Raw genomic sequence first — 24,897 nt, 5'->3', positions numbered from 1 at the left:
CTGTTGTGGTGGTCCTGCAAAGCTGGTCATTATGCATATGCAGCAAGCAGGATTATGATGACAAACATTTAGACCATAGAGTCCATTTTGTTGGGCATTCCAGCTGAGAGGAAGCTGGAAGGTTCACGCTGCTTGGGCAGGCACAGCAGGCAGTGCTCACATACCAGGTCTTACGCACACTGTTCTCACTTCATTTCTCCACCAGATGAAATTCTCTTGTGCTTGTTAACAGCTTCAGGCACATGGTTATCAACTGTTCCCACAATGCCCATTACATTCCTGGAAAGTGCCAACCACTCATCTGCTCTCCCAAAGGAAGGAACTGAGAATTTAAATAGAGCCCAAGAGCTAGTACAGCGTATGCATTACACTATTAAAGCCACATGCACAGGCACACACATGCTATTGTTCAGGAACTGCTTACAGATGCCTGGTCACAAGAGATGGGGACAACCAGATCTGTCCCTCTCAGAGCACAGTGCAGCTGCCACACTTTGATCCTATGCCTTTGAACAACTCCCATACATCTTGCAGAGCTGTTATCTGTGGGATGGGCATTTGGTGTGACAAGGGCAAACCAGCAGCTGTCTCAGCCTGAAATGCAGCAAGTGGTCAGAGAAACTCTTCAAATCATAGCAACAGAAAACTGAGCAGTTAGACATTTACACTCTATTTTACTGGTTTTATTATGTGAGACTCACTCAATGCTCTTTGGCAACAACGGGAGTATTCTGGACAATGGAGAGAAGTGTCCAGGGAAAACATGAAACAGAGTATGAAAAAAGAGTTGCAGTTTTATGGCTCATTAGGGAAATGCTCAACACTTTAAGCCAAGTAACAGGCACTAACTCAGGGCACCTGTTATAGCTCTTGTAGCATTTAAACCTGGGATATGAAATCACAAGCACATGAACAAAAGCAATTATGTGACTTGCACAAGACAGAAATAAGGCTTACAGCCTCTTAGGCACGGCCATCAAACTAGGGCTTGGAGAATTCATTATGTGGGTTTATTCATAGTTATGAGGAAAGAATGTCCTCTTGATCACCCGGAAAGGTCTCACATTATTATTATGCAGTACTATGGAATAGTTATCTGTAAACTTCAGATGGTCTTGGAAATAATATAATTCTTGAAGAAAAAGATATAATAAAATACATAGTTTTGACTTGATTTTTCCATCTCTGAATTCTGGATGTATCATCTTATCAGCTCCAAATGAAAACAAACTACAGTAATGTAACAATAAATCTGTGTGTCCCCATTATCACATAGTACCTACATCAATGATCTCTTAGAAGACATTAACCAACTTATTCTTAGAATCTAAACAGGAAATAGGAAAGCATTTCCAGACAGAGAAAAGAGGCACTGAGTGGCAAAGTTGAGAACAGATTTTTGATCTTGCAGATGTTTAGGACTTGGAGAGACTAAACCATGGCTGACCTACCTATTATTGCACTAGTTCTGCTTCAAGTGTGAGGCTAGACCAGATGACCTACAGTGGTCTTTAAACCAACACTTCTATGGTTCTACAAAATCCTCCACTTTTACGCTTTAATATCAACTGATTCTTCTACTGCATTGCTCTAGTTACCAAAGGAAGGCCTGTAATATTACCTTATATGAGGTTTTTCACTTTTCACTGCAGCAGTGTATTATTTTAAGCCAAATGATATCTGGGAGTTCTTTTTTGACATTTAGTTTTATCACTCCACCATTTTGTCAGTACACCCCTCTGCAAACACTCTACTCACACACAGCATCAGCAACGTCCTAGTCACTAAAACAAACACAAGTTAAATACACTATTCCCTTCCCAAGGATTTAAGACACTACCCATTGCAAATAATCTATTTTCATTATTTAGACAAGATTTCAAGAAACCTCTTTCTTACCAATGACTGAATAGAGCATTCAGATACCTTCGATGAGCCATGTGTCTCATCACCAAATACATCACCATCAAAATACATCACCAAAAAATAAAAGTTCAGCTTTCGAACACTAGCCACAGTGCATGTGCCTGGTTTTCCCACAGCAGCATCTTGAAATTCTGGATTACAGTCCATTCTCAGCAGTTCAGCAAAGGTTTACTCATTGCGTTGTAGCACTTGTTCCAGAACTAATCTGCATGAATGAGAATATCAGCCTTAGGAGAGCATCTTGCGTGTGGCCTCAGACTCTTGCCACTCAGCAAGCAGAGGAAACATTATCTTGACATAACACTAAGCATTGTATTTCACGTGGTTGTTACAGGCATCCTCTGTTTCCTCCCTTACTAGTGTTGTAGTCCTGTGATCTGGAAGGGAGGCCAGTATTTTCCTAAACCAACTGTAAGTTCCAATAAGCTGTGCTGTAAAGAACAGTTAGGAGGGAGTAACCTGTAGATATTTTGAAATGCAGTTACAGCAGGTACATCTAAGTCACAAGCTGTAGGATTCCTGTCTCTGCTTAAAGTTTTGATCTTGTGATTTACTTCAGCAGACTCTAACAGAGGCAAAAGGTTTTCTTGCATACATCTACCTAGAAATTAGAGCTATAGTATTTTAATGAGTCTCTAAATAGCATTTCAATTTGCTATCCTGTAAGCTTATTTGTTCAGCTGAATAGTCACTGGTAACAAATAAGGGAAATAACACAAGAGAGAAAGAAAATTCTTACTCTTTTAAAAGCATAACATCTTTTCTATTTCTTTTTCCACATGAGTAAGTATCAAAGAGAAAAATTTTTTCATTTACAAACTGCTGCAGTATTCAAGTAACATAATATAAATGTATTCAAGTAATAATGAAAACTATAAAATGCTGCAAAATGAGTAAGTTGGAGAAATTACAACTTATTTTCTTGTAGCCTGTTTATGTTATTTAGGATTCGGAATAGGAAATCTTTAAAACATCTCATGTATTTCTGTGTGACCTTGACTAAACAGAATGAATCCTCTCTGCTCATTTCCCTTCATGACGATTGGAAATTACAATAATTAAATTTCCTCCCAGGCTGGATGGTGAAGCTTAATTTAGTAATGTCTTAAATATACTGTGGCATCTTGAATGGAAAGGGCTACAAAATCCAAAATACATCTTCATTTAAATCCATCCTAAAATTTTCTTTTTACTGATGCCCACAAACCATGAATTTATAACAATTATAATTCACATCAGGAAAATTAAGACTTTTAAGTCACTTTCCAGCAAGTCCAATTTACCTTATGGCAGCTTTTAAGATAAAAACTCCCTGATGGTGAAGTGCGTCTTCATCCCCCTATCTTCTACAGCATTTAACATACTTTCATGTTTATCTATAGCATATAAATAGTAACAATCAAGTAATTCCTTGTGAGTGAACTCTCTTAAACCAAAAGTCAAATACCTAGTGAAACTTAATGGTCAAGCCAGAAGCATTCTGGTTCTGGTTCCACTAACATTTGTGCAATGGTCTCTTTTTTTGCTAACTTGAAATGCTACAAAGATCGGATCTATCTTGTGTCTTCCAGTCTGTAGTAACATTGAGATGACTCTTACTCTCTTCTTCCAACCATAGAAAAACGACTCAACACTGTTTGGCATTGCAGGGAAAAGGATGGAATTGAGCTGACACGGGAAGAAACATTCAAATACCGATTCAAGAAAGATGGAAAAAAGCAGTATCTAATTATTAATGACTCAACCAAGGAGGATAGTGGACACTACACCGTGAAGACCAATGGTGGAGTATCAGTTGCTGAACTAATTGTACAAGGTAGGCAGAGGTAATACTACAGAACCAGAGAAGCTGAAAAATGAAAACAGGCTGAAGGTAACCTTCTCCAGGATAGTGCATAGGAGTGGCATAATCCTCATGCCAGGGAAAAAGATGACGTAATAAGGGGCATAAGGTTTGATAATAAAGGCCTCAGGGAGAACTCAGACCTGTGTGCCGGATGTAACAGATACTCTGATAATAACAGGTGCTTAACTATCAGTCCTCTTAAAGCCCTGCACGCTGTGGATTTCCCTTCATATTTCACCCTTCCACAAACAGCTTGCTCAGTCCTAGCCTCTTCTACTCAGTAAATCCACACCGTTTACTTACAGAGCTATTCTTATTTGTTGATGTGCATATTGATTATCCTCACAATATCAGAGAAAAAGCTGGAAGTTTATCAGAGCATTGCGGACCTGACAGTGAAGGCACGTGACCAGGCAGTCTTCAAGTGTGAAGTTTCTGATGAAAATGTGAAAGGAATCTGGTTGAAAAATGGAAAGGAGGTGGTCCCAGATGAAAGGATAAAGATCTCCCATATTGGCAGGTTAGTCTTGTTTCAGAAAGCAGGTACAGGCTTGGGTATTGCATTACAATCCGCAGGAACTATTATCTCAGGGGACAGGAATATAAAACAAGACTTTGTCCCAGCACCAGCTAAAAGGAAAAAAGTTTAAAACCTTCTCATATGCAATCAACATATAGTCACAGACTTGCTTTGGTATGCATGCAGTCTTTCTGTGTTCGTACATTTTCCATATATGGCATCAGTGGTACATCAGCAGAATTCATTCTGTTTTCATTAGGATTTTGTGTTTTCTTGGTATTCAAACAATCTAGAAAACACATTGTTGATAACTTTAAAATTAGCAGTGGTGTTTAGACAGATTAAAGTAGCACGTATATATAAACCCCTTCAGAAAAACTAGCGTTTATAGTAACACATACAGTTGTGCAGTTCTGTGCTCAAGTTTCTTAGCAGTCTAACTACTACTGGAAATGGAGACCAAGAAGATTCAGAAGATACATAAGCACTACATGTTAGGTAAAGTCTTCCTTGGTGCTCTCTACAGGGATGGAGCACCAATTTTTAGCTTGTTTTTCCAGAATTTATTGTAGTCACAATCTGATCAAATGAAACCAGTCAGCAGTGTTACAACTGCCCTTGTAATGGTAAAGAACTGGACTAAAGCAGAGAAAATGCTTCCTCTATTCAGACTAGACTATGCATCTACCTTGACAAGAAAAATCCATTCATAGACAACATGCTGACATGGATTTGCTTGAATACTGAAAGCAGAGCAATCTACAGCCCTGGTGGTTGTTGACTTGATGTTAGGTTAAGGGGAGAAGAAATAGTAATGTCTATTACTATCCTATAGCCTGCACCTTGTGTCTTGAGATAGCCCTGTTTCTCCTGGAGAGGTAAGGTAAGGGAGCAGAATATATTTGTTCATGTTTCCAGAATCCATAAGCTAACTATTGAGGATGTAACACCAGGTGACGAGGCTGATTATTCCTTCATCCCTCAGGGATTTGCTTACAACCTTTCTGCCAAGCTTCAGTTTTTGGGTAAGTTATCTTAGAATATGTAATGGGAATTCCAGAGGGATAAAATAATGGTATTAATCACGGTTATACCAGGAAAGAGTGTGCAGAATCTCTTTCCTGATACCTCAATATAGGCACATTGCTTTTCCCTGTTATTTTGTGTTATCATTATCACATTATTTTACAGAGCCTGTTTTCCCATTTATTATATTAATCTCTTCATGTATATGCCTTATGAGGTTTCAATGATGAATAGTTTTAAAATTATTTTTTGGGTGCAGATGCTATGTAAATTCTGTTTTCTGATCTATTTCTCCTACACCCTCCCCCTCCTTTTTTTCCCCCAGAGGTCAAGATTGATTTTGTACCAAGAGAAGGTAAGAACAGCAGTCATTATTTATACGCAAGTAAACTTGTTTTCAATAGCAAAGGAAGCAGTGCTTTTTCATTTTTAATTTAATGTAGGAATATTCACTTTGTTGTTGTTGTTCCATACAGAACACTCAAACTATATTTAAAAATTATTTTCTCTGCCTTTGCTATAGAACCTCCCAAAATCCACCTTGACTGTCTGGGCCAATCCCCTGACACTATTGTCGTGGTGGCTGGGAACAAACTGAGATTGGATGTTCCCATATCAGGAGATCCAACACCCACTGTCATCTGGCAGAAAGTAAACAAGGTAACGTGTAACCTGACACAATGTCTGAGGCAAGGAAGTCGCAACAGGAAATTTATTTTCCTTCTCAAATCTTACTTTGATTTACAATTCTTAGTTATATGTATTTTCACCTTCCTTTTAATTTTATTTTTTCTTAAACCTCAAGAAAAAAAAAATTAAATATCTGCAATGCAGCTCTTTGGAATTTAGCTGTTTTTATGAGAGTCATCCTGAACTCTTCTTTTTCTGAACTGTTGCCTGAGTCATCCCCATCACCTTCACCTGACAGGATGGACATGTTCTGGAGATGGCTGCTTCTATTTTTAATCTTTCTCAAGAATTCTACAGTCTGTGAGGAAAATGTCGTCTTAGCAGACCACTGGGATAAAACTGTATTTGGTATAATGAAAATAGAGGATACTTGCTACTTGCCTTATCAAAGCAATTACAAAACATCAAAGAAAGAATTTAGAAGCTAGACACAAAATGTTAAGTGAGCTTCCTTTCTGGCTATCTCAGAACATTCCCATCCCTCACCATCTGTGGGCTCTTGAGCTATAACTAGCACAAAATGCAGAAATACTTTGCATAATATTCTACAGCATCATTACACTTCCCATAGGTGTAGATATAGACAAAATAATATTGCCAATTATATTAATTTCCCCAATCTCATTTCTTCATGATTCTGCCGTGTTCTTTGTTCAGGTTAGCATATTTAATAACCCTTAGGACTATTTTCTGCAACACAGAATTAGTATGGAAACAAACAAAAAAAAAAGCCATTTATCTCTGTTTTGGGAACCAAGAGAAATTGACACCCTCATACACAAGTTTCTCTGATAAAATGACGACTGGGTGTCAGGCAACCCCTATACAGTGTTATTTCTAAGGCGTGAGGTCTCAACATATGAGTAAAAGAAGCCAGTCTTGATTTGAAGGATGTATAACATACTTACTAATGAAATCCTAAAGAAACAGTAGCACAGCTTCATAATATTGTTTGATGTGTTTTACAGACCTGGCTATATTTCTGAGTGTTAAAACATTTACATTGTCTTACTAGCCCATTGTTACAGAAAGAAGTAATCCTTTTTGTAGTTACACAAGATGAGTAACTAGTACCACAGGACACAGATTCACAACCAGTTACAATTCTACTGCAGCAGTCATGCATCTGTCTTCTTTGTTAAGCTGTAAATTTGGTTTTGCTGACTTATCCTTCCCTTAATTCACTGCAGTCTGATACATCTATTTCCATTTCTGCTTTTTACTTTTGTTATCAGTTGATTTCCTTCCCAGGTCTGCTTGCTGCCTCACTTTGCTCTTTGTTTTTCTCACACCTCCATATTCAACCCACCTAACAAACCTATGGACTCTTCTCCTCTGTCTTGCAGAAACAGCTTTACTGCTCTGCTCAGAAAGACTTAGCTTACTTTCTGTGGTTTCTTTGCTTATCTAGAAAAGCGACCTTGTTCGAAGCAATGATGATTCCATGACTCCCTCAGAAAATAGCAGTGATTTAAATACTGATAGTAAGGTAAGTTCCTTATTATTTATGCAGACACACAAATATGCTTAGTGTTTTCCAGATAAAAGGTCATATTCAGAAGGAAATAAAATTAAAGTCAGTAGATATTAAAACTGGTAAAGCAAATAGCACATCAGGCCCAACATCCTGCCACACAACGGTAACTACCAAACACTTTGAATGGGCACAAGAGATCTGGTGACTAATTTTAGAGTAAGATGCTGATTGAGGAATCTCTTTCTAATCACCATCACACAGTGGCTGGATTACAAGGAATCAAAGCAGTTATCCAAAAACTCTTTTTAATATATTTGTGACCATTTATCCCTTTTTTTCCGCACTAACCTGTAGCCTTCAATAATAACTAGAGGAAAAAAACTAGGACAAAATCTTACAGGACACAGGGAAAGATGACAATGGGTCAAGAGAGTGGACTATGTATGTACAAAACGGTGAAAGAGGATTCATTTTCCAATAAGTTTCCTTTTTGTCATAAATAACTTACTTTGATAGAGTAAAAAATATTTTATATTTATTATGCAACAATAAACCTTTCCCAGGGTTAGGATTCTGCTGTACTAGTCATTATTCAGGCACATATGCTTTCTAATGGTTCCTGTTCTAAGTCTAAAGATACACAGGTACATAAAGAAGAAAGGACTGTGTTACAAACGTACAGCAAAGTTGTGGTCATTATGTTTAGACCTCAGCTCAGAGAAGAGTATAAAGTTACCCCGTATGATGTCCTTGAGTGACAGAAATCACACTGATGCCATTAACAGTTACAAGCAACATGGTAAATTTTTTAGAGGGAAACTGTTCAAGTCCATGTTATCTGATGGCAAATGTAGATACTGTTGATGAGGAACGTTTGCTCAACCATTTTAATTTAAATTTGCAAACCCTCTTGAATTTACACAGTACCCAACTGTTATCCATTAAATTCTTTACATTGATACTTGCAGCTAACCCAAGTAGGAATTTGTGGAAGTACTTAGCAACTTCTTTGAAACGTAACTGGGTACGTGTAACTAGCAATGAATCTTAACAACCTGCAGACTTTCAGAACCAATTTTCCCAAATATCATTTATGTGAACCACTTAGTCTATATTTTCTCTCTTCTACATACAAATAGAACTTGAAAAACATTATAGCTTTTCAATAATTGTTATAATATTCAGTGATTTGAAGATTTTCACTAGCTTACATGCAGGCTCATCAGGCTGTCCCTGGCACAACTTACAATGAATTTATCTGTTACTTTCACTGCCCACAGCTTCTGTTTGAATCTGAAGGCAGAGTTCGTGTGGAGATGCATGAAGACCACTGTGTCTTCATCATTGAAGGAGCAGAAAAGGAGGACGAGGGAGTATACAGAGTTATAGTTAAGAATCCAGTGGGAGAAGATAAGGCTGATATCACAGTCAAAGTTATTGGTAAGTGAAGGAAGGAAACAACCAGAGCATGAAAGCATCTTGAGTTCACTGAAACTCACCCTTCTCTAAAACTGAGGCAGGTTCTGACTTTAGGTTTAGAAAAACAGAAAAGGATCATAAAGGCAGGAATACTATCAGTCACAAAATTTGGCAGAAGTATTTTTCACAGGTAGTTGCCTTCTGTCTGAAAAGGTAACAGAGCAACTTCCAGTAGAAATCCATGTATTTCCTTTTTATATATTTCCAGTTTCAGCTGATCCTATTTATCAGTTTATAGATTACATTACGTTCTGAAGTATATGCTTCATGCTTGTCTGAGATGAAAAACTTCTTGTCATTTTGTTGTGGTTTATGTTTTTAAGCAAAGATTACTTCATTCTATAAGCAGTAAATGGTTAATGGTTTAAAGAGACATAATGTATCTGATATAAGCAGATTGCCACTATGAGTCACAGAAGAGCTGGGGGAAATATGATTTTGAGTCAGTAATTTTTACGAAACTTTTCATAGTATTTAACTTGTTTACACCCTGCCACACATATGACAAAAGGTCAGGTTATAAGCAAACTTAGAAATGATAAAAGAAAATTACTTTCACCTACAGTATTAAAATCTAGAATTCACTGCTTAGGTGAATACTAAGTATCTTTCCATCTTTTACAAATCCTAGATCAGGATATTTACTATGAATACCTCCAAAATATCAAAATATGTGAGACATGCAGCCATTGTATTCTATATAAAGTTTATTCTAGAGAAAATAGGAAACTCCGGAGCAAACCTCTTCTTACAGAATTACCTTGTTACCTTACATTTTTGCAAAAAAAGTTGATTATGTCTTGGAAGAACAAGGGAGCTGAGTAATTAATGGTATTTAAAGGAAAACTAACCTAACATAGAAGCATCAAAGAGCAGGATTCACTTTACACTAAGATAATACATTCTTGATTGTACCTACTGTTGCTATCTGACAAAGCTGTATCAATATGATACAGAAAAAATGTTAAAGAAAAATATTTCATTGACTTGTATACAGAAGTTGAAACGGAAACAACTCTCATTCATTCTCACATTTCCTTCAGATGTTCCTGACCCTCCAGAAGCTCCCAAGATCAGCAACATTGGAGAAGATTACTGTACTGTGCAGTGGCAACCCCCTAAATATGATGGTGGGCAACCAGTACTTGGTAAGAAGTGCTAAAATATAAAGTCCCCAGCAGCCTAGCCTATATTTTTTGCTGTTCCTTTAAAATGGCACAGAAGGATTCTCTATGTTTATTCACTCTAGGAAGGCTGACCCTCAACAACTAACTAATTTATCAAACCTTCAAACTGGTCTCGATTCTGGTCCTTCAATTTTAGGGAGACAGTGCCCCCTACCCGTGCTATTTGAATCAGAGAAATATTTCGGTAAGTTACCGAAGCACAAGATGGTGATATCAAATATAGTTAAAGCTAAACATTCTCATTCAAGACCGAAATTTTGGGTCAGTAAGACAGGCCTTTGGACTTACTTAGGAATACCACAACAGATCTGTGGCCATCTCAGTCACCAACTCCAGTTGGCTGCAATCTCAAGCACTCATGCAATACATGTTTCTTTAAGAAAACTACTTCATCATTCTACTTCATATACAACTACACACCACGGGTCACAAAACACGTTTCAATCATTTTAATGACCTCAAAATCTGTACTAAAAACTAGAGGCCAAAGTTATCATGTGATACAGGAAATGAGCAGGAGCAATCAAGAATATCACCAATACCATTTTAAGTTCTCTGCAGAGCATGGTGGTTTTTAGATAAAACTCCCTGTGATGCTCAGAAATAAAAGGAAATAATGCAGGGTCTTGGCCAATTTTAGGGGAAAATTCCTCTGGACTCCAAAGCTAGCAATTTGTTTAATAATGATCACTGGAGTTTGAGTTTCTTTTCAAAAAAATACACTTAAAGCTATATGGACTCTCATGGCGTTGCCAGGGCTAGAAATGTTCTAAAATTCTTTTAACCCCCTGCATACTATCTGGAAGAGAGGAGTTTGTATTTGCTTTTGGATATTTGGACTTCATTCACTTCCACAGGAATAGAGTAACCTCATTTAATTCAACAGAAGTTATCTGTGCAGGAATAAACAAGATACTACTGGGCCAGTCCCTTGTGGTTTCATCTGTTCTGACAGGAGACAAGGAAGAAGTTAACAATTTAAACTATTATGTGCAAAGATGTATACCAATAGCTGTCCCATTACCACAGCCAACCCCCCTGCCTTGACTATGCAAAGCCCATGATTTGGTTTTGTAGAGTTTTCAGGACATGTGTTTTGGAAAGTTCCTTGTTTTGTTTTCAGTGTCAAAGGAATGATTTTATTAACATTCTGCTAACAACCCTTTGCACTACCTGAGGAGGTTTATTCAGTTAGCACAGGACTGTACTACTAATAGAGCTAGAATAAAACACCTGGGCGGGGGGAGAAGGCTGAGATCCAGCACTATCCATTCAAACAAAACTTTAGGAGCAAGTTAAAAAGGCAGGGGGAAAAGACATATGCATCCCTATCTGTCTTCATATTGTTACAGGTGGCATTGTAGGCAGTCTACTACAGTCTTTATTAGCTATATCCAACAGATATAGAAAAGAAGTTCACACCCCATCTTTATTGTTACGCAAATCTTTCATGAGGTCTCATGTACTTTTTATATTACTAAAGCAGTACCTTCATCTGTCATACATTCTGTGCATTTGGGGAAATAATCTGTTTTACCAAATGTCACCAACAGTACCAGTATTGTCTTTTTACCTCCTTTTTACGCTTTTTTTTTTTTTTTAATTGCAATTCTGGTATGCCACAGTGAAGAAGTGTCTCAGTTCTGACAGGAAACTATGCATATCTAAATTGGCAGAAAAACAGAAACTGAGTTGCTGAAACTTCTTTCAGTCTCACAGACCCTGGTGAAGAGAGAAAAAAGCAGGAACGTGTAAAAGGAACCATAGGTTCTTTACTTACAACATTTAACTCTGTTTAAAAGCTACTGAAAAAAAGCATGCCACGAGTAACTTTATACATTAGAAGTGATGATACAACCTGTCAGCTCAAAGGAACTTCCACCACTCATTTCCCAAAACATTCTGTAGACTCCCATGCAATTCAGCATAGACAGGAAAGGCTCCTGATGCAGGATGTGTGTGCCTATAGTACATCAGCAAACATGCCTGTTGTTCTCCATCTCCCTTTAGATGCTAAGTGTGAATCATACTTCCCAGGTATACCAAAGGGACATCTGCAAGTTTGATAGCTGTGACCTTTGTGAGCAGCAGGGACTGAATCATTGACCTACACAGCTCAATTCCTAAGTCTTTACAATGTGTTTGCTATAGACATACTATTGTAGCTGACCACTGTTACAGACGTATTCTCTGTAGACTATGGGTAGAAACAGACATACAATACATGGCATGTGTAAATCATTATTCAGTGTATTTTCTGATTATTCACTCCATAGTTAAAAGATGAATAGCTTTCAAAACAAAACCTATTTAAAAGAAGTCTACATGCATCACATTCAGGCATACCACCTGCAACACAGAGAAGCAGCATCCTCCATATTAAGGATCAAGAATCACAGATTCTATTCCCAGTTTTGGGAAATGAGTTTATCTTTTAAACTGATAACCCAGCCTGATATAGGCATTCTGAAAAACAGCACAGTAGTGTGGGAAAGGCTGTGGATGTTGAGGGGGTGAAGGAGATGTACTAAAGACCTGGATTCTGGGGATACAGACGACATCTATGCTATACCATAGATTTGTTCTGCAGTGCATCCAGGTCTCTTGGCTCTCTGTAATCACACAGGTTCACTTTTCTTCCCAAGGGAATCAGAGCAAGAAAAATGGTGCGTGGCCAGGACTCATGCCACTATAGGGCTGAAGCAGAGCTAGGATCTGCACTGTCTGGGAAGCACCCTGCAATTCCACCACTTAGCAATGGACACAGAGATCTAACATCAGTTCTTTGATAAATCATATAAAAAAAGAGGGGGCGGGGGGAGTGTCAAACTGTTCTTCCAACTAATTTTTGTATTGGGATTTATGTTGTTAGTCAAGATTAGTAAATTGCAGCAGAATATAAGAAATAAATTAAATTTTTAACTCTGTCTCATCTTACACGTTTCAAGGCAATTTCTCCTTCACTGAAAGGGCTTTCTGTTGAACTGCTGTGTCTCATGCATTTCTCTGCCATTAGGAGTGAATGACCACATTCTCACCAGAAAGACCATTTAAACCAGCTCTGCTAGTATCTCTATTTTGCATACATCTAAATACTTTAATAGTAATGTATAGCATGCAAAATGTGCTTAAAGCCTAATACCAGACATAGACAATTCTAAATAACTTCTACTCTGAAAAGTATAATTGTTCAGGTAAGAATGTCAGAGAAAAGGAAAGTAATACAAGAGGAAACTGGAGGAAAATATCAAAGCTTCACATAATTCAGTTATATGCAATAATTCTCAATCACATTTGGCTTTTTTATGCCATTGGGAGAAAAAAAAGGTGATTTTCTTTTTTCCTACACGCGAGAGAAGAATTTGCAGTTCTTTCACATCAATAAGAGCTATTCTTTCCAGGCTATATTTTAGAGAGAAAGAAGAAGAAGAGCTATCGATGGATGAGACTGAACTTTGACCTTTTAAAAGAGCTAACCTATGAAGCCAAACGAATGATTGAAGGAGTAGTTTATGAGATGCGGATTTATGCTGTGAATTCTATTGGCATGTCCCGGCCAAGCGCTGCCTCGCAACCCTTCATGCCAATTGGTGAGTTCTACCTATTATATTACTTCTAGGACAAAACCAAGACAGGACAATTTTCACCTCTTCTCTTCAACTGCCCTTATACCGAAAATGAACATGTTAAGAAAAAGGCTATCGATTATCTCTATATTCTATATTTAATCAACCTTTTCATTTGTTATCTTCCTCTTCTCTATCTCTCATTCCCCTTCCTGAGAAGCACAGAGGTTCCAGTTTCATGAAATTGCTGATGAATTTTTAGTTGTTATAATTAGAAGTGTGAGAGTCAAGCTGGATCTGGAAAGGAGGAGAACTAATTGACAGAAATTTCCCTGTCCCTCTCAGCTTCTCCCATTCCTTTATGGGTGCAAATATCACAGTATCCCACCCAGTACTCCCTTAATCCTGACCCTCTCCACAGCTAAAAGGATAGCTGATTAAGAAAATATTTGAGGAATGATTTTCTATAAATAATCCTTCCCAACACAGCACTGCAGTGTCTCCTGCAGTCCCTGAGCAAGGAGTAAACTAAAGGAGTCCTCAGGAAAACTGCCTGCTAAGAGCTTTAGAAAGACGACCCACAAAAATACAAACAGCCGAAGATTAAAATGACTAGAGTTGCTAGATCTACAAATATCAGCGAAGGGGGACAGCCTGCTGAAGGAGATAATGTAAAAGCAGATGATGCAGTGAAGGGGTCAGAAGGAAAGGATGAACTGCAAGAAGGGTCTCCTAATTCTGGATTTCAAACACACAACGGCTGGTCTGCAACAAAAGAGGGCAAATGGAAACCATCAAGCGGAGCTACTGATAAAAAAGGTCCAGAGTTTTCATGGGATAGGCAGAGTTTTACTTGATTAAGGATAAAGTTCACACTTACTGCTTCAGAGAAGAGGTTTGGGGTTTTGATCGTGTGCTGTGTGGTTGTGTGTGCTCCGAACTGCCTTTGCCTCCTGTGTGCTGTTCCCAGTCCTTGCTGCCATTTGAATATGAAAAATTTTGACACAGCTACAAGAAAGGAAACTGGGTGATATTTTTGTAATTTTTTTTTTTCACAATAACTTTGCAAACTAAGATCAATTTCAATCCGTTGCACAATTTATAAATCTGTTTAACTTAGTTTATATATGAAATATTTCTAATATGTAAAATCTGTTATGTATATTCAAAAGATGTTCAGCTTATAATACATATACACAGAGTACGCCAAACATACATTTCTTTAACATGATTGCTTTTATGCCATGTACACTAAATTTTATGTTCCAGCTCTCTAAATGTTATTTTGAAAAATTTATCTTTCTGTTTGCTTTTAGGAATCAATGAGTTCACAGTAGCATTTGTGTGTATTTGGGATTCTCCAGTAAGGGCTCTTCCTGATTGTTTTTTAATTAATAGACAACAGTCATGCTTAAGATGACTGAATTTAGCTAGTGGTCCTTCTGAACTATGGATTTAAAAAGAGCCATGACACTCCCGTTCTGAGAAGATATGAAATAGCTATATCTAACTGAAATATTTTTGTCAGCCCCAAAATATTTTTCTCAGGCGTGTCTCTATTACAAATGCACAAATCGGTACTAGTGTTTCTGTAAACATGTAGTCATAACTTTTGGTCATTTTCTCCACTGTTAGAAGAAAATGAGTGAAGTCAAATTTAGCCGCTGATGAATTTGGTCCTCTGACTACGTGAATTTTGCCTAATTACAGTCAGGGTGTAAATACAGCATACAAATTGTATGCATTTTTATTTCTAAACTTTTCTGCAGACTTCTGCTGACAATTTGACTCCCTTCTACAACTCTTCTTTTTTCATTGGCTTTTACTTATGAGGGAGCACATGTGAATAGGAAGTACTGTCTTAACTTCTTGTTCCCCTCGCTATTATAGGAATCTTATGCTGCACTTCTATTAAATGAAGTATTAGCTGTTACATTTTAAAACTGAGCTTCATCTAAATTTATTTTATTAAAACAGATAGTGGTATATAATTCAGCTGCTAATCACTCCTTCTGTAGCCTTTGAATTCTCACAGTTACATTGCTATTTCTCAGAATTTACTTCTATGTATTTCCTTGTAGCTCCTCCAAGTGAACCAACCCACTTTACAGTGGAAGATGTTTCTGACAGCACTGTTGCCTTGAAGTGGAGACCCCCTGAGCGGATTGGAGCTGGGGGATTAGATGGTTATATTGTGGAATACTGCAAAGATGGATGTAAGTAAGCACAAGTACTAGGCAGCAGCAACTGAACATTATTAAAATACTACAACTGCAGTAGCTTCACTGCAATAGCCCAATAAATTAACCGTATCCAGTATCATTAAATTTGAACTCTAATCTATGACTAACATCCATGCCAACCATCACCAGACTTACCACGACATGACTGTAAAACCATGAGTCACATCAACCATAACATCATCTTCACAATCATCATAAACTTTAATACAGAAAAGTACTACAAAAATACCAGTGCTGTTCTATAGTCACTACTATACTTTTGCAGCATTCACAAATTGTGTATTCCTTAAAACCGATATAATAACATGACTGTAACAACATCAGTCAAACTTTCAAGTAACTGATACCTTATCACATCTAATACTTGTGGTCTGATAACAGAAAGTATAACTGTACCATATCTACAACACCCAATTTACTGCGATGCTAAAACACAACATTTATGTCATAAAAATCAGATAAATTTATAATCACTTAAATCATGACATTTTCACTGACACTAAACTCAATTGCCATATAACCTAAACTAGGGTTTTTACAGGGTATAATCTATTCAGAAATATATTATAGTCTTTAATGAGATATCGTCATGGAATTACCAGAATCCCTATGTCATCGTCATAGAACAATGATTTTATCAGTCATACTCCTGTGTCATTAGAATAACTAAGGAAGCCCCAAGAATTCTATTCTACAGTGTCAATTGAGAAATTAATAATAAATTCCAACAGTTATGTGCTTTGTTATTATTTTCAGCATATGTGGCTCCCACCAAACCATTTGGACACCCACAGGAGATATACTTATTTGAGAAAGGCTTCACTTTCTTGCTAAAATTACTTCCAAAATTCTCTCCCCCCACCCTCTTGCTAACGAAAATAGAGAAGCCCCACAGCTCTAAAGTCTATAAAACAGAATGCCAAAGGAACTACCCAATGATGATTCCCTTACCCTTAGCTATTTTGAGTAACAAAATGTATATATTCCTTCACTCCATGTATAAACACATCTTCTAGATCCAGAGGTCTTTTTCCAGCTTAGTTTATTCCCTTTTAAGTGTAGTATTGCATGTTAAATTCATTTTACCCTAACACAAATTTACTTTCAATTGTAGACAAGGCCTCAGTTTGGAAAAATAATATATTATTACAATATGCAAATCCTGTACTTGCAGCTACAGAATGGATTCCAGCTCTTCCTGGCCTAACTGAGCGCACATCTGCACTGATTAAAGACCTGGTCACAGGGGACAAACTTCAATTCCGTATAAAGGCTATAAACTTGGCTGGTGAGAGTGGAGCAGCAATAATCAAAGAGCCTGTTACTGTTCAAGAGATCCTGCGTGAGTATCTATACTGAATAAATCTTATTAATCTATTTCCCATGGTCAAAATTCTAATCATGTACATACGAAGAAAACCTCTGGGACTGACAAGCCTGTGCCACCTTCTGAGAATACCACCCAAACAGCTCTTCCACTTTGCCTAGGCACCCAGTATCTTCTGATTCTGAGAACATTACTATACTGTCCAAGTCTAATATTTCTGAAACATAGCTCTTAAAACAAAATCCTACTTCTTACTTTCAAAATATGGACATTTCACCTCTTGTAATGGCACTGTCAGCATTTAAGAGACACATTTTTTTAATATTTAGCACTCTGCTGGAAAAGCTGTTATACTACTGCAAAATAACAGCTGCATCGGCTACAGCAAGACATCTATTTAAATAAAAGCAGTTATCTGTACTTGATTGTCCTAGGTTATTAATTAACACCCTGTGTATCACCCAACAGCAGTAGATTATAATTCATTTGACTGGAGTCCAAAAGATATCAAGAGCTGCTAATAGTGGATTCCTCAACCTTGACTCATATGAAGTGCCTGCCAGAGTCTCACTGACAGTAAAATGACTCGGTGTAAATGAAACGAAGTTGTAATGCATCTCAAAACCAAATGGACATGAAGACAGATACTCCAACTGTATGTTAAGAAATTCTTTCTGTAAATGGCTAGGAAAAGAATAAGGAACACACGGAGAACATAGAAAACTTTCCAGTGAGGTAGAGGAAAGCAGGAACTAGATGAAAAAACATGCACTAAGGTCCTCTTTTTGTTAGCAGTAAGTAAGCAGCTACAGTGAGACTCCACTCCTTCCACCTCAGAGAAAGAACTATAACTGAATGACTGTAGAAAGGTAAAGGAAATCCAATGATTGCTCTACTTTCTGAGTAAGTCCACAAATATCTCCAAATGGCAATTTACAAGGAGCCGCAGTATCAATACAGCAATAGATTAATCATAGTCTATAATCACTCTTTTACTCCAATACACCCTTTGTCCCATTCCTTCTACTGAACTGATAAAGTTCTCCAAAGAAACAAAGTCCACATAGAAGGCTCACATCCAAACGAAGTCACCCAAATCTGCCATTTCAGACACAACAGTTTCACAAATCCTGCTGTCATTGAAACCTGCTCAGTTGTAAATATATAACTGAGATTTTCTACTAAATTTGTATCCAATAGTCAAATAAATTTGAAAGTACTTAGGGAATTAACTACTTCCTAACTGAATAAACAGTGTTTGCACAATTTTCTTATACTTACAAGTGTCCAAGCCTCTTGTCTTTGGTGTTTTGTCTTATTTGTGCTATAAGTAATATTTCAAACCATCAAAACCTTTGTATTTAATGTACTAATGCTTAAATGCAGAGCGTCCCAAAATCTGGTTGCCACGCCATCTCAGACAGACTCTGGTGAAGAAAGTGGGTGAGACAATCAATATTGTTATCCCTTTTCAGGTATGTATTGGTTTCTATTTTGTCATGGTTAGTTATCATTACTTACCTAAAGTACTTTCCTTTATGCAAGTTCCCTTTGCTTCACTGCTTAAGCAGTATTACATAAAGTATGGCTGATGATTTAAAAAACCCTCTTAAACGTTAAAGAAAGGGGAAAAAAAATAATATTACTTTTCTTTCAGTCACAATTTTTTTACAGTCACAGTTTCTTCCATAATCCCTCCTTTTGGGGAAGAAGAAAAAGTAAGTGCTGTAAGTAAGTGCAAGCCCGTTCTTGCTTATTGACCATAGGATGCATCTTAAAGAGAGAAGCGTACAAAAGCGTAAGAATTCAACTAACTACTCTTCTGGAGCCAAGGTACATGATGTTACCAGGCAAATTCTTTGTCAAAAGTGTGTATGTTCATTTCTGAAAGGCTGACTACAAAAATTAGAGTTTGTACATAAACAGAGTATCACAATTGGCCCTATATAGAACCTGTGCGTTTACGAAGAATAGCTTTGGTATTACTGTACCTGAGCTCAAGGTGTAAAAAACACAGCATGCCAAGGATTATCAAGAGTGCATGCATGTAACTACATATGCTGCTATGGCATGCACAAAATTGCTAAAATATACACACAGACTGAGCTCACCAGTTACCCTGTCTTTACATTTTCTACAACAGTATAAGCAACTATAATGACTATTCGTAAAACACCACATGCATTTTTTTTCAGATGCAAGACTATAATATCAATACAGTGCAAGAATTAGTGTGTGAAAGGAAAAGGTTTTCTGAGTGAGACATAGAAAAGAAATTGTAAATTGCAGATTCTGGCTCTGACAGAGATAGCCTCAGTAATAATAGATATATCATTTAATCTAGTCCTCATTTATAATTTGAAGAAACTAAAATTCTTCTGCTGTTCAGGGTTGACATTTACGAAAATGTAATCACTGTTATTAGTGAAGAGTTTTTAAATTCTCATGTAAAAGATGCTGCAGCTATGCAAAGCATTTTTTCAGCAAGGGAACATATATGCACACATTACCAATATTCTTTTGTTTGGGCAGTAACAGCAGGAAAAAAAAAAAAATCTATATAAGAGCAAAATCTAAGTAAAATAAAATATATACGTCTTTTGCCCTGCGGTTACTGGGTTACAGGAAAAGTTGCTTTTTCACAAAGATATATCTAATCAGTAAACAGTTGCAAACCAATTCATGGAGTAACTGCCTTGAATTGCATACTTGCACTACTTCGACATAATCACATGCCTTTTTTTTCTTTCACGTTTCTTATCTCCAAAATTGCTAAAATGGCCCCTTCACTGAGGTCTAGCCACATGCAAAATTCAAGATTTTACATCTGATATTTCTGAGTTATGTAAGTCTTAAAAAAATTAAATTAAATAAACAGATATTTTTGCTGCTTTGATGCCTGAGTTGAAGAAAATTTGCACAAAATTGACAAGCTGTCCCATAAGCAGAAGAACAGATAAAGTTTGGCTGTTTTAGATTTGTGTCTTATGTACCCTATATCACCATCTTCCCAGCATAACCACCCACCTCTTTTGCTTAGAGCAGCCTCATGGCAATATTCCCAGAGATTTGCCAGTTCTTTGCTCTAGTCCCCTCGCTAGTCCTAGTTGACATGTCCTCAGTTCCCTAGGCCAGAGAAAGTATGTGTAGCAGCTAATCCAGAGCTTCATTTACCCTGCCTGATCACTCAGCTGTTGCCAAACAAACCGGATAAAGACCAAGTCTTCCCTGATTTTTCCTCAGTGGGGACACTAACTGAGGTTTCAGTATTTCACCGTCATCAGTTTTCACAAAACTGTACTAAGCTAATCTTAGAGATTTCCAGTGCATTGTCAAATTTAGCTGAAATGAACCAACTGATTCAGAAGTAATTTGAGTAGCTGACTGACAGACAAATCATGTGTTGGTATAAACTCTTGTCTCCTAAAAGGTAAGGCTAACAAAAAAATGCTAAAATCTGTCCATCAACACCAAATTTTAGCCCAAGAACAAAAACAGAGGATTTTCATTCAAGAGGTATTTTTTGCATGAATTAAATTTGTAATAGCATTGAACTGCAGCTATAGCTACAATTCTTAACACTGCAAAACTATTTAGAATATGCAAAACTGAGGATCTTTCAAAAAAAGCAAAGCAAAGAGAACATTTCGCTTTACATTTTGAAAAAGCTTAAATCACTGACCATTTCTATTGAAGAAATGAATCTTATTTACTCTAAGTAGATATGATTGCAATCTTCAAATTACAAAAAGGATATAGGAGAAAATACATAAATACTGGAATTACTGTGAACCCTGAGCTAGGGAACACAAGCAGGTAGAGTATCATCTAACTAAAGTGTAAGTCAGTGTCTTCTACTATTTACAGTTTCTGTGCAACTCTCTGTGGTCACTACTGTGTCATTTAACACTGAAATTCTATTAAATACCTTGTCAAGGTATCCCAGGCTAAATGCTATTTGCAAATCTATTCAAATCTTTAGATTAAAATGTACAGAAAAAAACAAGTACAATGTTATTACTAACTCTTTTTCTGTTGAGTGTGTTAAGCAGGTGGGACATTTTGCTGAAAGGAAAGGAATCAACACATTCTTGTTTTGAAATTAACTATATGGGCACGTGATTGAAGGGATATGATGTGCTATAAGTGGATAAAATTCACAGTATTGCTGAGTAATCTTCTTGCCCATCATATATGTGTAAATATAAACATGCAAAGGTATTTAAATTCGTTCTTCCCTGGCAGTAAACTCCCTGAAGTTTCTCTAGTGTGCTATTTATCCGCTCTGTCACTCACTGTTCTCTCTCTCTCAGATTACCTATTACACATTGCAGAAATCCAATCCTCTGAGATATGTATTAGGAACATGCTTTCTATCTGTTTATGCTTTTCACAGTCTATAAATATAAGAGTATATGAAAATCAACACTTTGAACACTTGCAATCTTTCACTGGCACTCATAGCACCTCAAAAAAGGAGGTGCTGCGAGTTAACATATGATCAACGACACTCGAACATCAGCAGTAGCAAAGCCCAATTTATAGTCAAGATATTTCTTATGATAAAGATAAAGCTATGGTTTCTCATGCCTGTTTTTGCCAAGACATTTAGGGCCAGATCCTCAATTCACCTCATTACTAAATCCATCAAGAACTATTGAATCTTGTAATCAGTCTGAAAATCTAGCCAAGTATTTGTCTTGACAAATTAGAAATTTAAATTAAATTTCCATATAATTATACCATTTTAAGTAGATTGTTTTTACTTTCAAAGCATTCCCCTAGCCAAAATTTTCAAGCAGGATCCTCATATAATTTTAAAATATACACATATGTGGAAAGTAAAATAGAGTCAATTCTTGTTAAGTCAAGTTCACCAATGATCAGACATAGATATAGAAAAAAAATAAGTAAATATGCAACCACCACATCCTTTAACTTGTTCAAGAATTTCTATACCATCCAGGTGAAGAAGGGAAGCCATGTCTTCCTCTAATAGGTTTTTGTAAGGGTTCTATGAAATGAGACCAGGGGGAAGGTACACTAGAACTGGACAAAATAATCTTGTATCTATTATTTCAGAGCTACAGGCCTGAGGTGGCAGCCTAAGCAAATCTGACTGCTGGCTTGCATGGTCTCACTTTCCCTCCCCACCCATTTGAGTTACTCCTGGCATTCATCTAGCCCTGCGCTGCACTGTTTTACCATGTTAATCTGGCAGAAACTTAAAAAACCCCACTGAGTTACTTTCTGCTAGATTGACTATAAATACAGTTAATAAATATGATATGGCCCTTTTCTGTTTTCTTGGGATTCTTGATTTGGAGCTGTACTGTGGAAGTAGTACTCAAACAACTTTTGAAGAACTAAATATTATCTACCAGTTTTCCTGGAACTGACTGAGTGACAGTGATGTAAACCACAGATATCTTACTGATTCCCCAACGTCATCCTCCATGGGTGTAGCAACACCGACTGCTTAGGTTGACAGTCACCAAAAGAATTTTTGCAATGCATAAAAAATTGTACAGTAAGTTTCACATCCCAAGACTTCAAGATTATAGCAATTCTCCAAAAGATCTTAAAAATACCTGGGGATAGAGAATCAAATGTTTTAAGAAAGGGAGGAGAAGGAGGGGGGAAGCTGATAAACTCCTCAGATATTAAAGACTTCTGTAACTTAATAACAGAGTGAGCCAGATCAACTGTTGGCTTCACTACTGGGAAAGAGTACCAGACCAGCACAAGTATATTTTTTCTGGATTTGTTCTCAATATAATTTCAGTCTCTTCTCTAACTATAGCTAAGTGGCATCATCAGGGCATGGTGCCACTAAACCACACAGATGGGAGCAAATATTTGTCTGCAAGAAAAAGAAACTGGAAAGTATTTAGAGAGTTTACTATCTCAACTCTGCATATTAAATCAGGCTTTCTAGACTTATAGATCACTAAAAAAAAACAGAAAAATGAAAAATTGAAATATATTATAGGCTAAAAAAATCCTTTTTTTCTCTTCAGGGTAAACCAAGACCCAAAATAATTTGGATGAAAGATGGTCAAACTCTAGACTCCAAAGATGTGGGAATTCGGAACAGCAACACGGACACAATCCTTTTCATCAGAAAGGCAGAGCTTCATCACTCAGGAGCATATGAAGTCACTCTTCAGATAGAAAACATGACTGATAAAGTTACAATAACAATGCAGATCATAGGTAAGAGCCTAACAACATCACAATTAAGCATATCATACAAAACAAAATAGTGGCCATACTGAGGCAATCCAAAGATCCAACTACCTCAGAATCCCTTCTCTGACAATGGTTGATAGCAGATGACTAGGACAAAGCTCAGAGCAGGGCTAGCGTGTCACTTTATTTTCCTAGTATATTTTCCCAGCTTGAAATGATCTGTGTCCTAGAGACTTTTGGAGGGAGAGGGATTATCTGTGTGTTCCATAGCTCTTGAGGAATTTTTTTTCTTGCATGATTTTATCCAGTCATAGTTTTTTTAATCCGTATCTATTTTCAGAATTGAAATATCCTTTAGTAAGGAATTTCAGTTTAAGTGCATGTACAACTACCTGTTTGGTTTGTTTTGAGTCTCTCTCCTGATAATCTCATTTGATATCCATACAGTTTTGTGTCAGAAAAAACATGAATAATCAATTTATTCACCTTTTCCATGCTACTGATGATTTTGTAGCCTTCAGTCACACTCTCCTCATTTAACTTTCTCAAGTTTTAGATTCTTTGTCTATTTTCAAAAAGATGCCATTCCATATCTTCGATCATCTTTATCACTCTTCTTTCTACCACTTTGAGAGTGATAGAAAGAATTTGAGAGTTCTGGTGTTCTTGGGAGTAGCCATATTGTCCTCAAGGAAGGAAATACAAATCCTAGAATGGATATACTCTTATCGTGTTTCTTCAACAGATGAGGACATTGAAGGTAAAAATCATTGCACTAATATACTTCTACTGTTGCAAGAATTAGAAATGACTGTGAATTTGGAAAATTCATGTTTAATGCCTTACTTTATTAAGAGTGTCTAGTTAGCTTGAGGCTTCGTGGAGGCTTATTCTCTATTATACAATTTCTAGTCTCTTGTCTAGTGTCATTTTAAAGAAATGCACTGCCAGTGTCCTGGTTTCAGTAACTTCTCTTGGGATTTTATGAGATATATTCCGAGATCTTGCCTACTCAGATTTCACTAATATTTAGCCAGAGCTTTTCTGTTTTTCCTCATTACAGCTCTATGTAACATTCTTGATAATTATTTTTATTTACTGTCATCCCAAATTTCCTCCAACATATCAATACATTTTTAGAATATGTATTTTGGCACAAAAAGAGTATTTAAACATAACTCCTTATGCTTTGGAAGTAAAGATATAATGCTGACTGTATTCTGCTTAAAGTTTTATGAAATAATGTTGGCAGAATGGGTATGCAGTGGTGCCAACAGCAAACAAGACAGGCATAACAAATTGGAGCAAATATGTCTTAATACCACAAGTTGCTGCCACTCAAGAGGATGGCTGCAGTTCTGCAACAGCAAAATAAGTAAATGGCTGCTAAAACAAAGTAAACCCAAGGGACTCAGATA

The 24,897-nt window shown here is 36.9% G+C and overlaps 1 protein-coding gene across 2 annotated transcripts in view; it reads left to right on the top strand.

Annotated features, from left to right (window-relative positions):
• MYBPC3 (myosin binding protein C3) overlaps nucleotides 1–24,897 on the top strand; it is a 62,058-nt gene that overhangs the window by 25,812 nt on the left and 11,349 nt on the right. For both annotated transcript variants that reach the window (XM_030006577.2, XM_030006578.2), the window contains exons 17-29: nucleotides 3,576–3,742; nucleotides 4,127–4,292; nucleotides 5,211–5,317; nucleotides 5,644–5,673; nucleotides 5,842–5,978; nucleotides 7,420–7,497; nucleotides 8,766–8,925; nucleotides 10,008–10,112; nucleotides 13,553–13,741; nucleotides 15,799–15,933; nucleotides 17,135–17,302; nucleotides 18,674–18,762; nucleotides 23,308–23,503. In XM_030006577.2, the coding sequence (XP_029862437.1) occupies nucleotides 3,576–3,742; nucleotides 4,127–4,292; nucleotides 5,211–5,317; nucleotides 5,644–5,673; nucleotides 5,842–5,978; nucleotides 7,420–7,497; nucleotides 8,766–8,925; nucleotides 10,008–10,112; nucleotides 13,553–13,741; nucleotides 15,799–15,933; nucleotides 17,135–17,302; nucleotides 18,674–18,762; nucleotides 23,308–23,503 (1,727 nt within the window). The remainder of the gene's footprint in view (nucleotides 1–3,575; nucleotides 3,743–4,126; nucleotides 4,293–5,210; nucleotides 5,318–5,643; nucleotides 5,674–5,841; nucleotides 5,979–7,419; nucleotides 7,498–8,765; nucleotides 8,926–10,007; nucleotides 10,113–13,552; nucleotides 13,742–15,798; nucleotides 15,934–17,134; nucleotides 17,303–18,673; nucleotides 18,763–23,307; nucleotides 23,504–24,897) is intronic.

The sequence above is a fragment of the Aquila chrysaetos genome, chromosome 2 (assembly GCF_900496995.4).
Source record: "Aquila chrysaetos chrysaetos chromosome 2, bAquChr1.4, whole genome shotgun sequence".
Lineage (NCBI taxonomy): Eukaryota > Metazoa > Chordata > Aves > Accipitriformes > Accipitridae > Aquila > Aquila chrysaetos.
This window is presented reverse-complemented; position numbering and strand designations above follow the sequence as displayed.